Source organism: Podarcis gaigeae, assembly GCF_964106915.1.
Source record: "Podarcis gaigeae genome assembly, chromosome: 14".
NCBI classification, from domain to species: domain Eukaryota; kingdom Metazoa; phylum Chordata; class Lepidosauria; order Squamata; family Lacertidae; genus Podarcis; species Podarcis gaigeae.
In genome coordinates this window covers 11,846,813-11,869,061 of record NC_139690.1, presented here as the reverse complement: position 1 = coordinate 11,869,061, position 22,249 = coordinate 11,846,813, and the positions used below count along the sequence as shown (strand labels likewise).

At 45.8% G+C, this 22,249-nt stretch overlaps 1 protein-coding gene across 8 annotated transcripts in view; it reads left to right on the top strand.

The window, feature by feature from the left end:
- DMXL2 (Dmx like 2) overlaps positions 1 to 22,249 on the top strand; it is a 106,932-nt gene that overhangs the window by 29,644 nt on the left and 55,039 nt on the right. For 7 of the 8 annotated variants that reach the window (XM_083712333.1, XM_083712330.1, XM_083712332.1 and 4 more), the window contains exons 7-14: positions 6,183 to 6,361; positions 7,954 to 8,143; positions 11,381 to 11,555; positions 14,856 to 15,098; positions 17,288 to 17,565; positions 17,780 to 18,473; positions 19,250 to 19,371; positions 20,333 to 20,422. In XM_083712333.1, coding sequence (XP_083568459.1) covers positions 6,183 to 6,361; positions 7,954 to 8,143; positions 11,381 to 11,555; positions 14,856 to 15,098; positions 17,288 to 17,565; positions 17,780 to 18,473; positions 19,250 to 19,371; positions 20,333 to 20,422 — 1,971 coding nt within the window. Of the gene's footprint in view, positions 1 to 4,451; positions 4,509 to 6,182; positions 6,362 to 7,953; positions 8,144 to 11,380; positions 11,556 to 14,855; positions 15,099 to 17,287; positions 17,566 to 17,779; positions 18,474 to 19,249; positions 19,372 to 20,332; positions 20,423 to 22,249 lie in introns of those variants that run through there. The other variant, XM_083712334.1, reaches the window with a different exon arrangement.

Genomic DNA, 22,249 nt, shown 5'->3' with positions numbered 1-22,249 from the left:
TCTAGGCGACGTTTCGACGAGGTCTCACTCGTCATCTTCAGGCTGGTGCTTTCGGCTTCTTGTTACTGGAACAGAGCGGGATCTCAATGTTTGAGTTCCTATAAATACTGTAGAGGGGGTGTGGTGTCTAGCCTCCAATGTTCTGGGCAGAGAGGAAGTTCCCAGGCTAGTGTGCCTTTTCTTCTTTTGTTCCTTAATTACTTGAAACGTCGCCTAGACACCCCAACTTTTACACGGGAAGACACCCGAGGACACCAAAACCTGCATTCCTGTACCCGTGAAAATCTACGAAAGCATATATATATATATATATATATATATATATATATATATATATTCAGTGGGGTTGGGGCCTGAATATGGAGTGCAGAAGATGGGGCAGGAAGATGGATTAAAGTGTGGGGGACACTAGACCCCTGAGCATCTGTCTTTAAGAAGAAAGTGACTTGATGTATCAAAGGGCACTAAATATATCTTTGGCAAGTGCAATCTAATAATCATTTCATATGATCAACATAATGACCTTAACTCCCATCTTCTCAGCAATTCCTAACCTTAGCTACAAAATTAATTTGTTTTTTGGGGGAGCGGGCGGGCAGCTAAAGCGATCCCTAAGGTGCTATTTGTGCCAGATCAGTTGTGGATGTAAATCTATGATTTGTGGTTTACGACTTCAAAATGGCTTTTCTGTTGCCAGACATCGTATCGGTTCTGTGTGTGCACTAAGCAGGCTGGCCGTTAACTAAACGGTGGCTGAGAGATATTTATGTTCTATTTCTAGAGATGCTCTTCCCCATTTTCACTTGATGTATGTTTTGCTGGAGAATTTATTTGCTTGTACCTGTATACAGATCATAACTGAACATTATAACTGTTAACAAACAGCAACTTGGAGTGTGTTCTATTCTGGCTACTTCTAAGTCTAGGGAACCTGCAGCCCTCCAGATTGGTGAACTACAGCTCCCAGCACCCCTGACCATTGGCTCTGCTGGCTGAGGCTCATGGGAGTTGGAGTAGGCTGTAATTATTCCCTTCTCCCCCCATCTCTACCCCAGAATAAGTGTGATTTCGCTTAGGCAGCATAGTTGTGACTTGCTTTTTATGTGGGTCAGTGCAATGGAGGTTGCCTGCACCCCTCTCTCTTGTTTTTCTAGCCTTTAAGAGCCAGCAGCCTTTAAAATGTTAGAAGAAATAAAACCTTCATAGCGAACTCATTCTTGGGGCCAAACTACACACTACACAGGTGGCATGTTATATTAAAAGTAGTTCATAAAGAACTCATTGTCACTGACTCATGATCATGCTTAAACTCCATACAGAGGTTAATAGTCTATCTAGTGTAAATGTGTTTCATTTTAATAATAATTTATTATTTATACCCCGACCCATGTGGCTGGGTTTCCCAACAGAATATTGAAAATGCGATAAAACATCAAACATTAAATACTTCCCTAAGCAGGGCTGCCTTCAGATGTCTTCTAAATGTCAGGTAGTTCTTTATTTCTTTGAGATCTGATGGGAGGGCGTTCCACAGGGCAGGCGCCACTACCGAGAAGGCCCTCTGCCTGGTTCCCTGTAACTTTGCTTCTCGCAATGAGGGAACCGCCAGAAGGCCCTCGGAGCTGGACCTCAGTGTCCGGGCTGAACGATGGGGGTGGAGACGCTCCTTCAGGTATACAGGCCTGAGGCCATTTAGGGCTTTAAAAGTCAGCACCAACACTTTGAATTGTGCTCGGAAACGTACCGGGAGCCAATGTAGGTCTTTCAGGACCGGTGTTATATGGTCTTGGCGGCCACTCCCATTCACCAGGCTATCTGCCACATTCTGGATTAGTTGTAGTTTCCGGGTCACCTTCAAAGGTAGCCCAACGTAGAGCGCGTTGCAGTGGTCCAAGCAGGAGATAACTAGACCGTGCAACATTTCATCAGGCATGTTTCATAACCCATTTCTCATTTTTCAAAGAGTGCAGAGCTGATCCCCAGGGCTGCTCTCCTGAGGATGACCATCAAGACCATTTGCTCCATTTTCCACATTGGACAGCAAGTAACTAATTCTGGCTTCACCTGATCAGGGCCAAAATAAGCTCCTGGCCAGTCACCCAGTATTTTGATGCTAAATTACCCTGATGTTTTCTATATCATGCTAAATTACCCTGATGTCTTCTACATCAAGCCTCTCCAAACCTGGCGCCCTCCAGATGTTGCGGCGGGACTCCAACTCCCCTCCTCCCCCTCTCCCTGCCCCCCGGACCTGCTGTCTGGGGCTGATGGGACTTGGGAAACTAATTCAAGATGCTGGAAATGTAGCTGAGGAAGAAAGCACCCAAGGGTGCAGGTGGGAGCCCTACAGCAGGTGGGTGTGTATTTTAGGGTTGAGTGAAAAATGATTTCCCAGAATTCCCCATCCTGTTTGTAGGCATTATGATTGGGGGTGGGGTAGGGTGGGCATTCTCCTGGATATTTGGGGTGGGGGTGGTAATTCTGCTGCAATTTGGATGGTGACAAAAAAGGGAACTCAAAATTAATCAGAAAACTCTCTGGGAAAATTGCTGGCTCATGTAACACCCAGCATGGGATTTAGAAGGGATTTAGAAAGGTCAGATAACCAAGTTTATCTGACCTTTCTAAATCCCATCTTTAAAAACTGGGCATGTGGTGGGGGCACGAATCTTCAGGATGTCTCCCCTCTTTCCCATGACTTTACCTTCTGCGCAACCAGCGGGACATTGTTCCATAGGCGTAGAAAACCGAAGATGTCCAGAAAGTCAGTCAGTCCATCTGAACAGCTTTCAAGACAAGACAAGAACAGAAGAAGTGATCTGAATGGCTGCTAACTGCTCCAACTGGCTGGGCTTTCAACTGACCCAGGGATCCTTTCAAGCAACTCACCTGGTCTCCTAGGAAACAAAATATTCCCCAGGATTCCACAGGTGGTTGTGAGGTCAGAGCCTGGCCAAGGATGGGAGCCAATTGGCTCTGGGCTCCAGGAACACTCTCTCTGCCAGGCCCAGGGCACCACTGGGCAACCTCAGGCAGCTGCCAAGCGTCTGACCCACACCTGCATTTACCCCCAAGCAGAAGGCTCAGGCAGCTGGATCCACTTAGAGCTCCCTCAAATCCTCCCAACTTTGCAGCCCTCTGGAGTATCGAAGGAAATAAGGCAGGCCATGACTGTGGTCCAGTTTCTGGCATCTCCTTTAAACCCACCAAACAGGAGTTGGCTGGCTAGTGGTCCATCATTTGGTCATATGTTCCAGTGGGTTGGATGTTCTTTTAAAGTTTTTTTTACCTCCTCTTCATTGCATTATGGAACCACCTTCTCTCTCTGCCTGGGTGCTCACCCACATTTGCCGCCTCTAGGCGTCTTTTTAAAAACCTTTTTGTGCACCTAGAATCCTTTCTTTGTGTTTTATTGTGGCGTTTGCCCTCCTAGGTGACATCATGCCGGATCATAAGGAAAGGGTTAAATGAGTGTGAAGTGATTGGCAAGTGGGAACCCAAGGGGAGGAGTTAGAGTTAGTGTTGTTAAGGAGTCAGTCGGGTGTTAGAGAAGGGAGAGGGAGGATATGGCTGTGGGTTGGGATAGTTTGATGTGAGAGAGTGAGAGAACCCGTTAAGAGGAGTCAGCTAGACAGTTGGGATAATCAGTTAGAAGTTATTAGGAAGGTATAGGCTGGTAAAGAAACTAAGAAGAGAAGTGAAGTGATTACCTAGCCTCAGGTAGGTAACACAGGGTCCCCGGACGTTTGACGGTCTATTGATCCCTGTGCCACCACTGTGATTGCTTCCCCGCTGCCACCAACCTGTGTCTGCGGCTTTATACAGGCTCCTAACTGAACCAACTGGCTTTCAACTGACCCAGGGATCCTTTCAAATAACTCACCTGCCTCCTAGGAAACAAAACATTCCCCAGGATTCCACAGCTGGTTATGAGGTCAGAGCCTGGCCAAGGACGGGAGCCAATGGGCTCCGGGCTCCAGGAACACTCTCTCTACCAGTAGATCAGCCTGCTTTTTTCACAGGAAGGGCGGTAGATTAGTCTGCTTTTATTCGCAGAAGCTCCTAAACTCAACCTCAATCTTCCACAGTGTCATAAAACTGTTGTAAGAAAAACTGCTCCTTTTCCCTTATGGGGTATCTAAGAGCCTGTATAGAGTCCTTAAGTAAGTTCCCTATCGGAAGGAGAAAATAACAGAGTCCAACCAGAGAATATTGAGAAACAAAGCAGCTAGTAAGCCTGTTATTAACTGTTGCAACAGGTGCTCCCCCCACACGCAGGAGGCAGGAGGGACCAAGAACAGTGGTGCTCAAGCCCTTATATAGACCTTTGAAGTTGACCACCCTATAGCCAGAGACCACCTCCCAAAACGTCATACATACATCACAGAAGGAGGCAGGTCTACAGCAGAAATACATCACAGGGGTCAGGCACAAATCCTTTCTGGCAGGATACTGATAATGGTCACATGATAGCCTTACCTGGCCAGACTGGCCATTCTTTTGTGATGGTAAATTCTTTAATTCCTGAATCCAGCTCACAGGCTCACCCTATTCACCCACATAAGTAACGCCCTTAAGACAAAAGGCAATGGAGAGGCTTTGCCATTTCCTTCCTCCTTGCAGAGAAATATTTGAGGCCACTGGGAGAGTCAAAATGACTTCAGGATTGTTCTCCCGTACTATTTTAGACACATGGTTTATATACTTACGTGTTTGCCTTGTAAATTTACGAACGTTTATATTTGGGACCTTAGAATTCTTATAACAACAGTTTGCACCTCTAGATGCAATCTCTGGAATATCTAGAAAGCACTGGGAACCCCAGAGAGCCACTGGCCCGTCAGTATTGACCAGGGGTGGGGAATGTTGCCCTTCCAAACATGGCCGAACTACAACTCCCATCAGTCTCAGCAAGCACCGCCCAGTAGCCTTATATATATTCATTTTGGCCACCCTGGTGTAAATTGCTGAGCAAGATGGACCTTTGGTCTGACTCAGGTTAAGACAATGTCTAGTGAGGCCCATTCTCATTGTCTCTCGTTGATCCTTCAAGGTTTATTGGTTCTTCATGAATAGAAAAAAAGAGAGTTGAGAAAGACCACCCGTCCCTTGTGCCTCTTGTGTTGAACAATGTAATCTGTGGTTTCAATCTCGCCCAAACAAATAGTTAAGTGATTAACGTTTCATGTAATGTGTTCATCACCTTATATTAGTTACCCAAACCCTTTTTAAGTGCAACATTGGCAAACACACTACTGTGGATAGTTCACTTGTTAAAGTACCCTGATTCCCCGAAAATAAGACAGTGTCTTATATTAATTTTTGCTCCCAAAGTTGCGCTAGGTCTTATTTTCAGGGGATGTCTTATTTTTCCATGAAGAAGTATACGGTACACATTTATTGTCTGATTGCGAGTCAGCCAGACTCCGCCAGGGCACAGCAAGCGGCAGGCAGCAACTTGTCCTTGCGGTGGCGCAGGCTCTCTGACTTAAAGAGACCTTGCACTGCCTGAACAGCTCTGGCTGAGTTGCGGCCAATCAGTGAGCTGCGCTGCGGCGGAGTCAGGTGCCCTACGGTAGCTTCGGGGGCCTTATATTCCGGGGAGGCCTTATATTCCGGGGAGCCCTTATTATCGGGGAGGTCTTATTTTCGGGGGATGCCTTATATTACAGCGAGAGGCAAAACTGGAAGTAGGTCTTATTTTGGGGGGATGTCTTACTTTCGGGGAAAGACGGTATTTTCCATAGGTAACGATAATAGTAACGCAAACAATGGTCTTCAGAAGACCATTTTGTCTGCTGCAAAACCAAGGCGGAACTGGTGATATTATTTATATTTTGCTTCTTCTGTATGGCTAATTGTCATTTTGGTGTTGGATCTCAATTGAGACAACAGTATGGGGGAGAAGCATTGAGCTGTGCCCACCATGTAGGAAGCAATATTTACACTGACGGGAAGGAGCTCTTGAGGGTTTCAGGCAAGTTTCTCCTAGTCCTATCTGCAGACCTTAGCAATTGAACCTGGTACCTTCTACATGCAAGAACATCAACTGAGCTAGGGCCCTTCCTCCTTCCCACATCACTACAGCCCTAATCTAATTTCCTGCAGCTGTTTTTTTTAAAAAAACCACAACTGTAATTATGCATGTACACTGTCAATTTGCTATGTGTTGGTTTGTCTAGGATGATTGTCTCTTAAAAGTCTGGTATCCGATGACTGGTTGGAAATCCTCTCTTCTCCCCCAAGAGAGTGAGGAACAGAAAAGGACCTCCACACCGGTTCATTTCGCCTTTGTGTATCTGGCACATCCTCGATCGGTGACAGGATTTTCGTGGAGAAACACAAGCAAGTTTATGCCCAGGTTTGAAATTGCTCCTCCTTCCCCGCCTCTAAAAAAAGGTTCAAACCTGAGTGCAAAAACATAGGCACCCGTCACACATTAATTTTACAGTTTGCATGCTATAAATTAGGGAGTCTGTGCAATGGAATTACAGTGGAACCTTGGTTTTTGAGTGTCTTGGAAGCCGAACAATTCGGAACCCAAATTCCAAAAACCCGGAAGTAATTGCTTCCGTTTTTGAACACGTCCCAGAAGTTGAACGGCTTCCGAGGCGAGTTTTTCCTCCCCCCCCCCTTGACTTTGCAGCCAGCCCATTGATCCTTGGTTTTTGAACGTTTTGGAAGTCGAACGGTCTTCCAGAATGGATTACATTTGAAAACCGAGGTTCCACTGTATCTTGTTTAGGCAGGTAATGCAGAGAGTCCCAGGCCAGGGCCCAATGAGCTTCCTTACAGATCCTATTCATGTTTACTCAGAAATAAGTCTCACTTGGCTCAGTGAGGTTTACTCATGAGGAAGAGGGCAAGGATTGCATCCTTAGCTAGATGCAAGGGACTTGTGAAAGCCTAGTTGCATTTTTTTAAAAAAGCGACTTTACTTTTTTTCAAATTTACTTTTATGGCTTCACAAGTAAGAGTACTGAAGCTGTGTATATTTGTTAACGGCTGGTCCTCATGTAGCACCAGAGACTGCTTTGGAAAACTTCTATCAGTTTTAGAAGTAGCTTTCCCTGAATTGGCTGCTGTTCTTGGGTTTTGTTTTCTCGCGGGGTGGGGGCGGGTAGAGAGTGGTAGTTTGGACTGAAAGGGAGAAGAAAGGAGTGAAATGAGCTCCACTGTTCTTTGCATTTTTGCATTAATTTATCAGTGGTTAGATCTAAGCACGATTGGGACACTGGGACACTATTATGAAGCATCACTCCTAATAGCAAACACAGCTGATGAATGCTGACAGGATTGGAGCCTCTAAGGCAGGCATAGGCAAACTTCGCCTTCCAAATGTTTTGGGACTACAACTCCCATCATCCCTAGCTAACAGGACCAGTGGTCAGGAGCAAGAAAGGTGATGGCTGGGTTAAAAGAGTATGAAAAAACGGGTTTGTACAAGTAAAATTTTAAGATTGTAATAATTTAAAAATAAGTTTTGGGTAGCGTAAAGAGGGAAAGAAATTGTTGAATTAATAATTTGATTTGGAATACAAAAAAGGGAGGTATGAGGAGGTCCGAGAAACAAGTAAATGAAAAATAATGTGATGGAAAGATTGATTGTTTTTAACAATTTTTATTTTGTATTTTTTCTTTTTCTTTATTTTTTGTAATGTAAAAACCTTAATAAAAATTTTAGTAAAAAAAAAGAAAGGTGATGGCATGCTCAGAGGAACCCAGAAACCAGCCCCATGTCCAGTAAGGATTGTGCATGCTCAGTAACCAGGGAATGTAGATTTAACAGTGTGGGTGGGGAAGAGCAACTTTTAGGAGGGGAGGGCTACGCTGCAACCTTTTGCTACAGGCCCCATGTCTTGTTTCAAGCATCCATCTTACACTCAGTACTTCCCCCAATTCTGTGAACCTTTAAGCTACAAGTGCCAATATCCCTTTTTGCATTGCCTTTAGGGGGTCTGTATGCAACGTGCTGCTTACTTCCTGCCTTGATGGCATTTGCCGGCTGTGGGCAGAGACCTTGTTACCCGAAGACAGCCTTCTGGGGGAGCAGATTTGCGAGACCAGCACTTCCAGCATTAGCAGCAGCAGCAGCTTCTCCCGTTCCGGAAGGCACAAGGACAACATCCAGCATGCTTTAGAGGTACGGCGAGCTAAGCAGCCCGTTTCCCAAGTCTCGTTTTTATGCCTTGAGCTTTAGAATTCACATACGTATATTTTATATTTATGCTTTTTCTTTCCTTTTCTTCTTATTACCATGTGTTCGACTGTAACACAGTATACATCGCTGATACGATAAAACAGAACAGCAAATATATATATTTTTTTAATGAAAAATATCAGGCAAAATATACTTCTAAATTACAAAGTACATGGTTTAGATCAGGGGTGTCCAACCAGTCGACCGCGATCAACAGGTCGATCCCTGGATGATCGTGGTCGATCATGGGATCCTTATCAACAACTTTGACCTGCCCCCCCAAAAAAGCTCAGCAACTCTGAACTCCCTCCCAAATGGGTAGATTTTTTCCCCTGGGAGTAGATTGCAGTCTTTTGGGAATTGGACATCCCTGGTTTAGATCAAAGATGGTGCCTGCACTCAGAAACACACAGACCCTGTATTCAATTCCTATACAGTAGTTGCATGATGAGAACCAGGTGGGAGGAAGTGATAAGGATTATCTTCCTATTGTTACCCTTTCCACCAGGGTAAGCGGAGGCTATGACCTCACAAGAGTGCCATCTAGGAATTTCCAGGGAATTCCATGTACCTTAACCCTTTGCTCACCTAGCAAACATGGGATTTTATATTTTGACTGGAACATCCTTTCCCCACAAAATGCAGGCACTGCAGGGCTCGCTGCCTGGCCCTCCTGACTCTCCTCAGGCCAAGCCCCCTCCCCATCTGTGCTCTGTTCCTTCCTCAAGGGAAGTAATAGTGCCACTGTATTCTGCTCTGGTCAGACCTCACCTGGAGTACTGTGTCCAGTTCTGGGCACCACAGTTCAAGAAGGACACTGACAAACTGGAACGTGTCCAGAGGAGGGCAACCAAAATGGTCAAAGGCCTGGAAACGATGCCTTATGAGGAACGGCTAAGGGAGCTGGGCATGTTTAGCCTGGAGAAGAGGAGGTTAAGGGGTGATATGATAGCCATGTTCAAATATATAAAAGGATGTCACATAGAGGAGGGAGAAAGGTTGTTTTCTGCTGCTCCAGAGAAGCGGACACGGAGCAATGGTTCCAAACTGCAAGAAAGAAGATTCCACCTAAACATTAGGAAGAACTTCCTGACAGTAAGAGCTGTTCGACAGTGGAATTTGCTGCCAAGGAGTGTGGTGGAGTCTCCTTCTTTGGAGGTCTTTAAGCAGAGGCTTGACAACCATATGTCAGGAGTGCTCTGATGGTGTTTCCTGCTTGGCAGGGGGTTGGGCTCGATGGCCCTTGTGGTCTCTTCCAACTCTATGATTCTAAGTGCTTTTGCTTGCCTGAGATTATGTCACTGAACTGTGATGATATCTGCTGCTTGCCTGGATGCTTGGAATGTAGCCTACTGTGCAATGGCCACATCTGTTGCTCCGCCCACTTTGGCTCTGGCCCCGCCCCCAGTGCCATGTGGCCCCTGCAAGGCTGCATATGACGAAGTATGATCCCTAGGGCTGGAAAAGTTTGCCAACTCCTTCCGTAAAAGCATTGGAGAGCTAGGTCTGTTAAAGTCAACAAATACGGGGCTGTGAGACGAAGCAATGCTTCTGCATGCCTTCATCCCACTCCCAAAAGGACAACAAAGCTACTCCTGCCCTGTTCATGTTGGCCTGTAAAGTAGAAGTCAGTACACAACTGGATGTGAATCTTAGGCCCCATCTGTACTATACATTTAAAGCAGTATCAAGCCACTTTAAAGAATCCTGAGAAGTGCAGTTTGCTAAGGGTGTTGAAAGTTGTTAGGAAACCCTTGTCCTCCTCATAAAGCTATGATACCCAGAGTTCCCTGGGAAAAGGGATTGGATGGTAAACCACGCTGCAAACTGGTCTTGAATGGGGTAACTGTGCCCCTGAAGGACCAGGTGCACAGCCTGGGAGTCATTTTGGACTCACAGCTGTCCATGGAGGTACAAGTTAATTCTGTGTCCAGGGCGGCTGTCTACCAGCTCCATCTGGTACGCAGGCTGAGACCCTACCTGCCTGTGGACTGTCTTGCCAGAGTGGTGCATGCCCTGGTTATCTCCCGCTTGGACTACTGCAATGCGCTCTATGTGGGGCTACCTTTGAAGGTGACCCGGAAACTGCAATTAATCCAGAATGCGGCAGCTAGACTGGTGACTGGGAGTGGCCGCCGGGACCACATAACACCGGTCCTGAGAGATCTGCGTTGGCTCCCAGTACGTTTCCGAGCACAATTCAAGGTGTTGGTGCTGACCTTTAAAGCCCTTAAAGCTGAAGGACCATCTCCACCCCCATCGTTCTGCCCGGACACTGAGATCCAGCTCCGAGGCCCTTCTGGCGGTTCCCTCATTGCGAGAAGTGAGGTTACAGGGAACCAGACAGAGGGCCTTCTCGGTAGTGGCACCCACCCTGTGGAACGCCCTCCCTTCAGATGTGAAGGAAATAAGCAGCTATCTTCTCTTTAAAAGACATCTGAAGGCAGCCCTGTTTAGGGAAGTTTTCAATATTTAATGCTGTATTATACCCCACATGGGCGGGGTATAAATAATAAATTATTATTATTATTATTATTATTATTATTATTATTATAGCTCTGTGAGGGGAATGGGGAACTCCTGGCCACTCTCAGCACTCTTGGCAAACTACACTTCCCAGAATTCTTTGGGGGATACCCTGAGTGGTATGCTACTGTTTTAAGTGCACAGTGCAGACAAGTCCCTAAAGGGGAAAGCCCAATGACTGCATTCTGTTTTTAGCATACGTTTAAATTTGTTTACTTACCAAAAAATAACAATCTATATGCTGCCTTTTGACCTCATTGTAGGTCATTTATAGCTAATAATACAATGAAATCACACTCTAAAGACATTATGTATCTGAAAGTAGTTCTGAAGTAGGTGCCAGCACACTAAAGGCCTAATTTCAATACCATATGGAACAGATCTCATGAAAGAGACAGATTATATATATATACCAAGCTTTTAAAGGTTTCTTCTACTAGAAGAGGAAATGAAGTGTGAGGGATTTATTGTTAGTTCTGCCCAATTTTAGAAAGAGAAACTATTTGTGTTTTCCATGGTTGAGTTCTCCTCATAATAGGCCAGCCTTATGTGCGCGCTCTCTCTCTCTTTCACCCTCTCTCTCTCTCTTTTTCACCCCCCCTCTCTCTTTTTCACCCTCTCCCTCTCTCCTCTGCCCTCTCTCTCCTGCTTCAGACAATTCATCACTTGAAAAACATGCGAAAGGGTCAGCGAAGGTCCTCCGTACTGATCACTCACACTGAGGATCTCCCTGATCAGCTGGGAACACACGAGGTTCAGCGGCACATTTCCCACCACGCTAACGCGCTCTGCCATTTCCACATAACTGCAAGCATCAACCCGAACACAGGTAAGAAGAGAAGCAATTCATTCCCTGGGAACTTGGTCCACAGGTTGCCCTAGGGAGACCTTGAGGAATGGAATCTTTCCAAATTCTAATGCAAACTCACCTGATCTACACCTCCTAGGCCAGCCTTCACTAGGTGTCGCCAATGTGGAGCTGCCCAGAGGTTATTGGACTCTCTGGACGCAGGTGGCACTGTGGTCTAAACCACTGAGCCTCTTGCGCTTGCCGCGAAGGTTGGTGGTTCAAATCCCCACGACGGAGTGAGCTCCCATTGCTCTGTCCCAGCTCCTGCCAACCTAGCAGTTAGAAAGCACACCAGTGTAAGTAGATAAATAGGCACCACTGCAGTGGGAAGGTAAATGGTGTTTCTGTGTGCTCTGGTTTCTGTCACAGTGTCCTGTTGTGGCAGAAGCGGTTTAGTCATGCTGGACACATGACCCAGAAAGCTATCTGTGGGCAAACGCTGGATCCCTCAACCTGAAAGCAAGATGAGCGCCACAGCCCCATAGTCACCTTTGACTGGACTTAACCGTCCAGGGGTCCTTTACCTTTTACCTATTGGACCAGGGGTCAGCAAACTTTTCCAGCAGGGGGTCAGTCCACTATCCCTCAGACCTCGTGCGGGGCTGGACTATGTTTTTTGGGGAAAATAATGAATTCTGATTCCCCACAAATAACCCAGAGATGTATTTTAAATGAAAGCACGCATTCGACTCATGTAAAAACACCAGGCAGGCCCCACAGATAACCCAGAGATGCATTTTAAATAAAAGGACACATTCTACTCATGTAAAAACATGCTGATTCCCGGACCGTCCGCAGGCCGGATTGAGAAGGCGATTGGGCCGGATCCAGCCCCCAGGCCTTAGGTTGCCTACCCATGTTGGACTCTCAACTCCCCTCAGCCCCAGCCAGCATGACCAAGCTGAGTGGTGTAGGGATGGAATCCAGAAACTTAGCTTTGGATATGCTCACCAGGTTGGAAAAGGCTATCCTAAACTAATGTGCAAGTCGGAATTTATCCCATGCTTGACTGATGTGTGATTTGGAGTTCATCTGTCCTTCATTTAGCACACTTACCTGAAAGTTGAGGTTTGGCTCTCAGCTTAAAGTAACAAGTGCACACCCCCCCCCAAAAAAAATATTCATTTTCCTTATGTGTTGTGTCTGCTAGATTGTAAGTTTGAGGGTTGGCTGAGGAGAGCTAAAAATAAGTTATATAAATTAAATGTGGAAATGGAGCAAAGTGGGCTTAGACAGAATTAGATTAATTATTTCATCCCTATTGTCCTGTGTGAAAATGCCAAAAAAGATGATGTGTGTTTTCCGTGCTTTGGGCTCCTTGCCTGAGGCTTGTGCATGTTTAAAGAAAACAGTGTTTATGGTGACATTGTTAATTGTACTTCTTGGGAAGCACTTCCCCCCCACATTAACAAATGTTATCTTGGCCTGTTCTAAATGTTTTGTCATATATTTGGATTTTCCTTTCTGTGGCGCACATTAGAAACACGGCTTATTTAAGGGACCCTTTGTGCAGTTTACATTTGTGCAGTTATTTCTGTGTTAACATCATCATCATCATCATCATTATTATTATGCATTATTACCAGTCCTTCGCCAGCTGGTTCTGGTGTGGGTTGCAACAATTTAAAATTCAGAATTAAAAGCAGCTGAAACAAATGACAGTGTAGGAGTAGGATGGGTCCTGAAATTTTGGGCTATTCGGTTGATTCTTCCGGATGGAGGCTTGCATGCTTCCTCGGCTCCCCATCACATAGTTTTCTGGCAAACTCTGGCTTGTATGTGCCCTCCAGACCAAAATAGGAATTCATACATTTGAAGAGGATTTCCAGATTCTGGTTTAGAGAGCAGATGCAAATAAAACAATTATTTATTTACCAATTATTAGCTATATTTACCTATTACATTAAAAGGGACGCAGGTGGCGCTGTGGACTAAACCACAGAGCCTAGGACTTGCCAATCACAAGGTCGGCGGTTAGAATTCCCGCAACGGGGTGAGTTCCCATTGTTCAGTCCCAGCTCCTGCCAACCTAGCAGTTCAAAAGCATGCCAAAGTGCAAGTGGATAAATACCGTATTTTTTGCACCATAACACTCACTTTTTTCCTCCTAGAAAGTAAGGGGAAATGTCTGTGCGTGTTATGGAGGGAATGCCTATGGGTGGCGGGGGGGATCTGCTGCAGTCGTGAGCAGAGGATCCATGGTTCCCCTTCCTTCCCTCCTCCGTGGCTCGCTTTGAAACAGCAAAGCAGGAGAAGAGCCGCTGAGTGGGGAGGAGAGAGGGACAGAGAGCCTGCTTCTTTAAAGGAGCAAAGCGGGAGAGGAGAGGAGCCCTTACCCAAGTGTAAGCGGCTCCTGTCCGGTTGGTTCCTTTAAAGCAAGCAGGCTCTCAGTCTCTCTCTCCTCCCCACTCAGCTCGCTACGTAGCAGCAAAGTTTTTCAGCTTGCTAAGCCGGGGATGAGCGGGGTGGAGGAAGAAAAGCAGAGCCTGCTTGCTTTAAAGGAGCAAAGTGGGAGAGGAAAGGAGCCTTCTCCCCTTATACCCCTCTTCTTCATTATTAGCAGCATCCTTCTCCACCCACCCCATGCGTGCTCCTTGTCCCTTGAGTGCTTTTCCTTCCCTCCCCACTTAATACGTGGTTACAAAGCATGGATCCATATGGATCCTCAGGATTTTTGCATTGGGCTACTCCAAACTCACTGTCAGATCACATGTCTGTGGCCACAGCATGAACCACAAAAATCATACATCCACTGTTTCGTTTAGAATATTTTTTTTCTTGTTTTCCTCCTCTAAAAACTATGTGCGTGTTATGCTTGGGTGCGTGTTATAGAGCAAAAAATGCGGTAGGTACCGCTGTGGTGGGAAGGTAAACAGTGTTTCTGTGTGCTGCTCTGGTTTCGCCAGAAGTGGCTTAGTCATGTTGGCCACATGACCCGGAAAAAACTGTCTGCTGACAGAGGTCGGCTCCCTCGGCCAGGAAAGCGAGCTGAGCTCCGCAACCCCAGAGTCATTTGTGACTGGATTTAACTGTCAGGGGTCCTTTACCTTTTACCTATTGAATTGCAAACTGAAAATGAAGCTGAGAGAGTGTTTCCAAGCCCACAGTTCTTGAATGACCCTCCATGCTATGGTTTAGTTCCATCTTACATAGCACACATCTTCTATTCCTCAACTTTACAGTCATTTATGTAAGACCGCTTTCCTGCAGAAATCTAATTTATCTCTTAAATATCTTAGACTTCTTTCCTCTGGGGGGAAAATGGTTTTGTTTCCCCAGACATTCCGCCAGCTTTGCTCAAGACGGCTTTTCACTTGGATGAAGGAAACGAAGGGTTTGTGGTTCATTGGCTAAATAACAAAGAATTCCATTTTACGTCCTCCACTGAAATTTTTATGCAACACCTACGAGAGCTTACAGATCAACAGATGAAACAAGCGGAGGAAGATGCTGACGAGGAGGAAGGAGAGGAAGAGAGAGAGAGGGAGAGGGAGAGAGGTTTGCTGATGAAACTTGATCACGGTTAGTAGCATGGCTTCTTTCCCCCTGGTGTTTGCACGTGATGAGTATTTAGAATGAGGGTGGGATTGGAGCTGGGATTTTAAAAAAAAACCTATATACCAAGTCTCACAGTGGGCAGACAGATGCCTATTGTAAACCTGCAAGCAGGACTTTAGTGCAACAGCTCATGATTTCAAGTAACTGGGATTCAGGGGTGTATGACCTCCGACAATGGCATTGGAAAATAGCCTTTGTGGCTAGTAGCTAGGGATAGCCTAATCCTCTATAAATTTGTCCAATCCTCTTTTAAAACTGTCCAAACTGGTAGTCATCACCACAACTTGTGGGATGTTTCTTTTAGCATCCTATAGCAATTCTTGTAAATGACTTGAGAGATGTAACGAAGACTCTTTTCTTCCTTTCAAAATGATGTACAGTGGTACCTTGGTTCTCGAACTTAATCCATTCCAGAAGTCCGTTTGATGTCTGAAATGTTTGAAAACCAAGCCACAGCTTCCGATTGGTGCAGGTGCCCCGTAAACAATAACCAACAGCCGCATCGGACATTCGGCTTCTGAAAAGTGTTTGAAAACCAGAACACTTACTTCCGGGTTTCCAGCATTCGGGAGCAGAAATATTTGAATACCAAATCGTTTGAGAACCTGGGTTCCGCTATACTGAGCCTCATGCATGCTGTTTCGTTGTCAGAAGGGTAGCTTGGTACAATCTACCCAGAATATTTTCCTCTAAAAGAGAAAGACTTCCTAATTTGTAGGTAGCAGTATACGAGCAGCTAGACCAGGTAGTTCAGCAGCTGTTTGCTATCCCCAGCTCGTAGTTGGTAAGGGAAGGAACTAGGGGACCACAAAATGTTGCCAAGGAGCACTGGAAGCTTTCTTATACTGAGTCAGGCCACTGACCCATCTACCTCAGGAGAACCAGTGTGGTGTAGTGGTTAAGAGCGGCAGACTCGTAATCTGGTGAACCAGGTTCGCGTCTCCGCTCCTCCACATGCAGCTGCTGGGTGGCCTTGGGCTAGTCACACTTCTCTGAAGTCTCTCAGCCCCACTCACCTCACAGAGTGTTTGTTGGGGGGGAGGAAGGGAAAGGAGAATGTTAGCCGCTTTGAGATGCCTTAGGGTAGTGATAAAGCGGGATATCAAATCCAAACTACTACTCCTCCCCCCCTTCTTCTTCTTCTTCTCAGTATCAGCGACTAGCAGCAGGGTTTGCCTTACCACTCATGGTTTGGGTGAAACAAACCATCAACCCAGGTTCAGATGACACAACAAACCAGGCTCTGTTTTGTTTTGCCTGTGGCAGCAGCGGGTTTGGAGTGCTGTAAGAACTTCTGAGCAGTAAGCACAAGCCCGCTACTTCTTCACGCTAAAACATGGTTTGTTTTTAAGCCAGTGATGAGAAACCTATGGCTCTCTGGTTGCTGTTGAACAACAGCTACCATCATCCCTGTCCGTTGGCCTGGGCTGACTGCAGTTGCTGCTTTTTATTAGACCTTCTAGTTGCTCATGACCTAGAGGTCTTCAAGTGGCATAGAAGACATCTGGAGTCTAGCAGCATCTGGAGGGGCACAGGTTCCCTACTCCTCTTTGATTTACATACTGTTGGTTTGTACACAGTTGTTTTATTTGTACAGTAGTACCTCAGGTTAAGTACTTAATTCGTTCCAGGGGTCCGTACTTAACCTGAAACTGTTCTTAACCTGAAGCACCACTTTAGCTAATGGGGCCTCCTCCTGCCGCCGCGCCACTGGAGTACGATTTCTGTTCTCAGCCTGAAGCAAAGTTCTTAACACGAGGTACTATTTTTGGGTTAGCGGAGTCTGTAACCTGAAGCATATGTAACCCGAGGTACCACTGTATACTGCTTATTACTACAGCAAAAAATCATTTAAGTGGTTTACAGTAGGCAGTCTAAAACAGGGCTTCCCAAACTTGGGCCTCCAGCTATTTTTCGGTGACTACAATTCCCATCATCCCTGACCAATGGTCCTGCTAGCTAGGGATGATGGGAGTTGTAGTCCAACAACAGCTGGAGACCGCTAGTTTGGGAAACCCTGGTCTAAAATACACAGTAGACAGTCTAACATATAAATAAAACACGAGTTATATTTATCTTGGAGGGTAAAAAAATACTTTGATGTGCAAACTGGTCCAATGCATCTGCTTCATGTATTTTACCTTTGATTCCAGAGTTGTCTCTAGATAGAGAGTCTGAGACGGGGACTGGCACGGGATCCTCAGAACATGAAGATGGGGAAAGAGAAGGGAGCCCCAAAATCCTTTCACCAGCTGCCTCGCCCATGCCGCTTCCCACTGTCTTGTTGGATAGGAAAATTGAATTGCTCCTTAAGGAATGGAACAAGAACCCAGACATGCTCTTTACCATCCATCCCGTGGACGGCACCTTTCTAGTGTGGCACGTGAAATATTTGGATGAGTATAATCCAGGCATCTTTCGGCAAGTTCAGGTATAGTGTTTCAATGGAAACTGCAGGTGGCCCTTTGCGCCTCGGTTGTCAAACATTTCAGAAGTCGAATGGTCTTCCGGAAAGGATTACGTTTGACAACTGAGGCGCCACTGGCTAGACATATACTTGGGGCAGGGGGAAATTGGGACTTTTCCTATCAAAATATTACTATTTGCCTTAACACATTTGCCCTATTTCCTTCCCTTTCCTCTAGGTTTCATTTTCTTCTCAGATCCCCGTTGCGTTTCCGTCCGGCGACGCCAGCTCCCTTAGCAAAAACATCATGATGTACGCCTGCACCACCTCCACGAAAGAAATCAGCGAGGCGCTGCTCCAGAAGAGAACTAGCATTTCCGACAGCCTGCCTGGATGGAGGCCGGGATGCTCCCAGGACAGCTTCAACGCGAACATCACGGTGCCCACAGTCATGATGGTTTCTAAGCACATCGACGGCTCGCTCAACCAGTGGGCGGTTTCTTTTGCGGAGAAGTCTGCTTTCACGACGGTGCACACAGTCACCCACAAGTTTAGGTACTGCGGGCACCGCTTTCATCTCAACGACCTCGCTTGCCACTCGGTGCTCCCGCTCCTGTTGACGTCTTCCCACCACAACACCCTGCGGACCCCGGAGGCCGATCAGCCGTGGGACTCTGATGGCTTGAACAAAATGATGGACCCCATGAGGCACCTGAAAGGTTCTTCCAGGCAGCAGTTTAGGAACGCAGCGACGCTTACATTCCACGATCCAAACGCCATCTACAGCGAGCTGATTCTGTGGCGTGTGGACCCCATTGGACCTTTGTCGTACACGGGTGGAGTATCGGAATTGGCTCGTATCAATTCTCTCCATACCTCTGCCTTCTCCAATGTGGCCTGGCTCCCGACTCTTATTCCTAGCTATTGTCTCGGTGAGTGCTGTTGTTGTATACAATAAAACTTGACAGAAGCCAGGTTTTGTTTTTTTTAAAAAAGAAGAAGATAACCTTTATGAGCCATGACTTTGCCCGACTTCCAGAAACATTTCTTCTTATTTTAGTCCCCCCTTGGGGGAATGCTCTTCTGTATTTTAGTTCGGAAGTTATATGAATAGGTAAACCCTTCTAGTTGAAAGTTTTATTTCCTTGGGTGTTTGAGCGGCATAGCAAGCAGTTAGTGCAGAAAATGGGTCTGTGGCGTGGCGATTGTGCCTCTCTCCTTCAAGGCAAGCTTTGAGTCATCAGGTTGTATCCAGCTAAGTTTTACACAGGTTGACCAATGGACAGGGCTAACTTAGATGTGTTAATTTCAACGGATACGGTTTCCCCATTTTCATCTGTTAAATGTTGGAAGGGCGTAGACAAGCACTTCCTGCAAAACAGCCTTATTTCAAACTCAGCTAGAAGTTGTGAGACTGCAGCAACATTCTTAATAATAATAATAATAATAATAATAATAATAATAATAATAATAAATAATAATTTATTATTTATACCCCGCCCATCTGGTTGAGTTTCCCCAGCCACTCTGGGCGGCTCCCAATCAAGTGTTAAAAACAATACAGCATTAAATATTAAAAACTTCCCTAAACAGGGAATTTGTCGCATTGGTGGAATATTACGAAACTGCTTAATGCCTCTCCAACCATAACTGCTAAAACATATAGCTTACATTAAATATCAAAAACTGACTCCTGCCTTTAAATTAGGTACCTACTGCAATTCTGCGAGTGCTTGTTTCGTGGCATCGGATGGCAAAAACCTGAGGCTATACCAAGCCGTGGTGGATGCACGAAAACTTTTGGATGAACTGAGTGACCCAGGATCCTCTGTAAGAAGTTGTTGTTGTTATTTATTTTTATTACCATTTATTAAATTTATATACCGCCTTTCATTCTAAGATCACAGGGCAGTTTCCAGTACAGAAACACAAAATACATAATATAATAAGAGCTAAAAAAGAAGAACCTCCCCCCCCCCCTTATCCTGTAAATATATGTACAGGATTTTTTAATGCCACCATCATCACAGAGGTGTCTGTGGGGCAGATATATTGATTGAAAATGTATTGTATTGTAACTTTTGTATATATATATTTTTAAAAAATGAAGGTGCAGGAGGAGCTGCCCTGGGAGAGCATTGTTAATATGCTTCCCAAAGAGGACAACAGAGGCATCTTGGACAACTATTTTGGCTGGTAACCTCCATCCCTGCTCAGTGACTTTTCTGTCAAATTACAAGTACTGATTAGAGGGCAGCTATTCATAAGCTACTCCTGCCAACCTAGCAGTTTGACAGCACGTCAAAGTGCAAGTAGATAAATAGGTACCGCTCCGGCGGGAAGGTAAATGGCGTTTCCGTGCGCTGCTCTGGTTAGTCATGCTGGTCACATGACCCAGAAGCTGTACACCAGCTCCCTCGGCCTGTAAAACGAGATGAGCTCTGCAACCCCAGAGTCGGCCATGACTGGACCTAATGGTCAGGGGTCCCTTTACCGTTACCTTTATTCATAAGCTAAGGATAGAAATTAAAGGGGGAGTGCAATCTGTACGATCAGGTTGCAAAGAGAGTGAGAATTCATACTAGCGGCTGCATTATTTTCTAAACATCAGACCACACGCAAACTAAAACCATGATGATCTAGAGCAAGGTCAGCCAAACCCCCATGCTGGCTTGGAGTCCACGGCACAAAGTGGCTATTTGCCACCCAGATGCTATTGGTACCAGTGGAACTTCAGCTGCAGCTATTAGCTCGAAATACAAATACTCTCCCAACTTCCCTTCTCTTTCAGAAACTCATCGGTGAAGTTTTTAACATTGTGAGCCAGCAATCAACAGCTCGGCCGGGATGCATTATTGAACTAGATGCTATAACCGACCAGGTAAAACATTAGTTAACCCTCTAATGGGTCATTTAACCATGCCTGGTGCTTGTTTGTTTGTTAATTAAAGACCAGGAGTGGGGAGATGGTGATTAAAAACCAGGAATCCGTGCTGACAGTAGGGATGGGCAACCTTTCTCAGCTTGTGTGGGTAGAGAGTGGGGCATGTGATGGTGGTGGGCTGGCAAGGGGGGAAATGGGCCAGAGAAATAGATGCAACAGACTTTTCCGCGGTATGCTACATACCAGCCACACAAAATTCAGAGGCTTCCTAACTTAGGACACTTACATCTAAAGCAACGTTCATGTTACAATCATGGCTCCCCGCCAAAATAAAAATATCCTGGGAACTGTAGTTTGTTAAGGGTGCTGGTGGCGCTGTCGTCTAAACCACTGAGCCTCTTGCGCTTGCTGATCAGAAGGTTGGCGGTTTGAATCCCTGCGCCGGGTTGAGCTCCTGTTGCTCTGTCCCAGATCCTGCCAACCTAGCAGTTCGAAAGCACACCAGTGCAAGTAGATAAATAGGTACCACTGCGACGGGAAGGTAAATGGTATTTCCGTGTACTCTGGTTTCCGTCACGGTGTTCCGTTGTGCCAGAAGCGGTTTAGTCATGCTGGGCACATGACCCGGAAAGCTGTCTGTGGACAAACACTGGCTCCCTCGGCCTGAAAGCGAGATGAGCGCCGCAACCCCATAGTCACCTTTGACTGGACTTAACCATCCAAGGGTCCTTTTCCTTTACCTTTAGGAGGCTGCTATTCCCCTCCCAGAGGTACAATTCCCATAGTCCCCTGGGAAGAGAGATTGGTTATTAAACCACTCTGAGAATTGTAGCTCTGGGAGGGGAATAGAGGTCGCCTGAGAACTTTTCAGCACCCTTAGCAGACTACAGTTCCCAGGATTCTTTGGGAGAAGCCATGGCTGTTTGAAGCAGTATGAATCTGCTTTAAACGTCTAGTGCAGATGGGGCCTAACTCTCACTCACACATACATTCACTTCCATCCACCCTTGAACTACAAGATAATGGCCACCACCTGCTGCCTGCTACAGATGATGTCCAATAACAGTTCAGTCCTGCACATGTCTACCCTGAAATAAACACCTTTGGGCTAAATCCGAACTACTCTCTGATTGCACACATAGTTGTGACAACCTTCTATTCTGCTGTTTTCCAGCAGAATGTGTATTTATTTAGTTTGAATGAGCTGTTGGTCTCTCTGTATTTTGTGTCTGTTTACAAAATGGCATTGCCATGGGAATCTCTTTGTTACAAACGTTTAAATAATTGCTATCTTGCATTTTCCAGAAAAAATATTATTGTTTTATTATGTGCCTTGTTTGGGACCTGCATATTTAGAATAAATGTGCATAAGAGTTTTCAGGGAGAGTTGGGATTCCCCTAGGATTTTAGCACCATTATAGCCAGCTTATAAATTTTAGGCCTTGGCAAAATAGTGTCAAACCTCAAACCAAACCCTCCAAAAGGAAGTCCTTAGTGCATTAGGTTTTTTGTCTAGCTCCAATGGGATTTACTATTAATTTTGTTCCCTACTGTGTTAAATTAATCAACGGAACACATCCTGCGTAATTAATCAAAGAAAGCTTTGAGCTTACTCTGCTTCTGTAGCAAGCCTGCCAGAGATTTTTGAGCAGCATTTTAGATTCCCTATGTCAGGCTGAAATGCATGACTCCCAAAGCTTTTGCTAATGGTAAAGGAAATGATCCTGCCCTTTCCACTTTGGAGATCAAAAGGAGTCTGGGACGTCCTGCCAGGGACCAGGCTGGGGCTGATAGGAGTCAGAGTGCGGCAGCACCTGGGGGGCG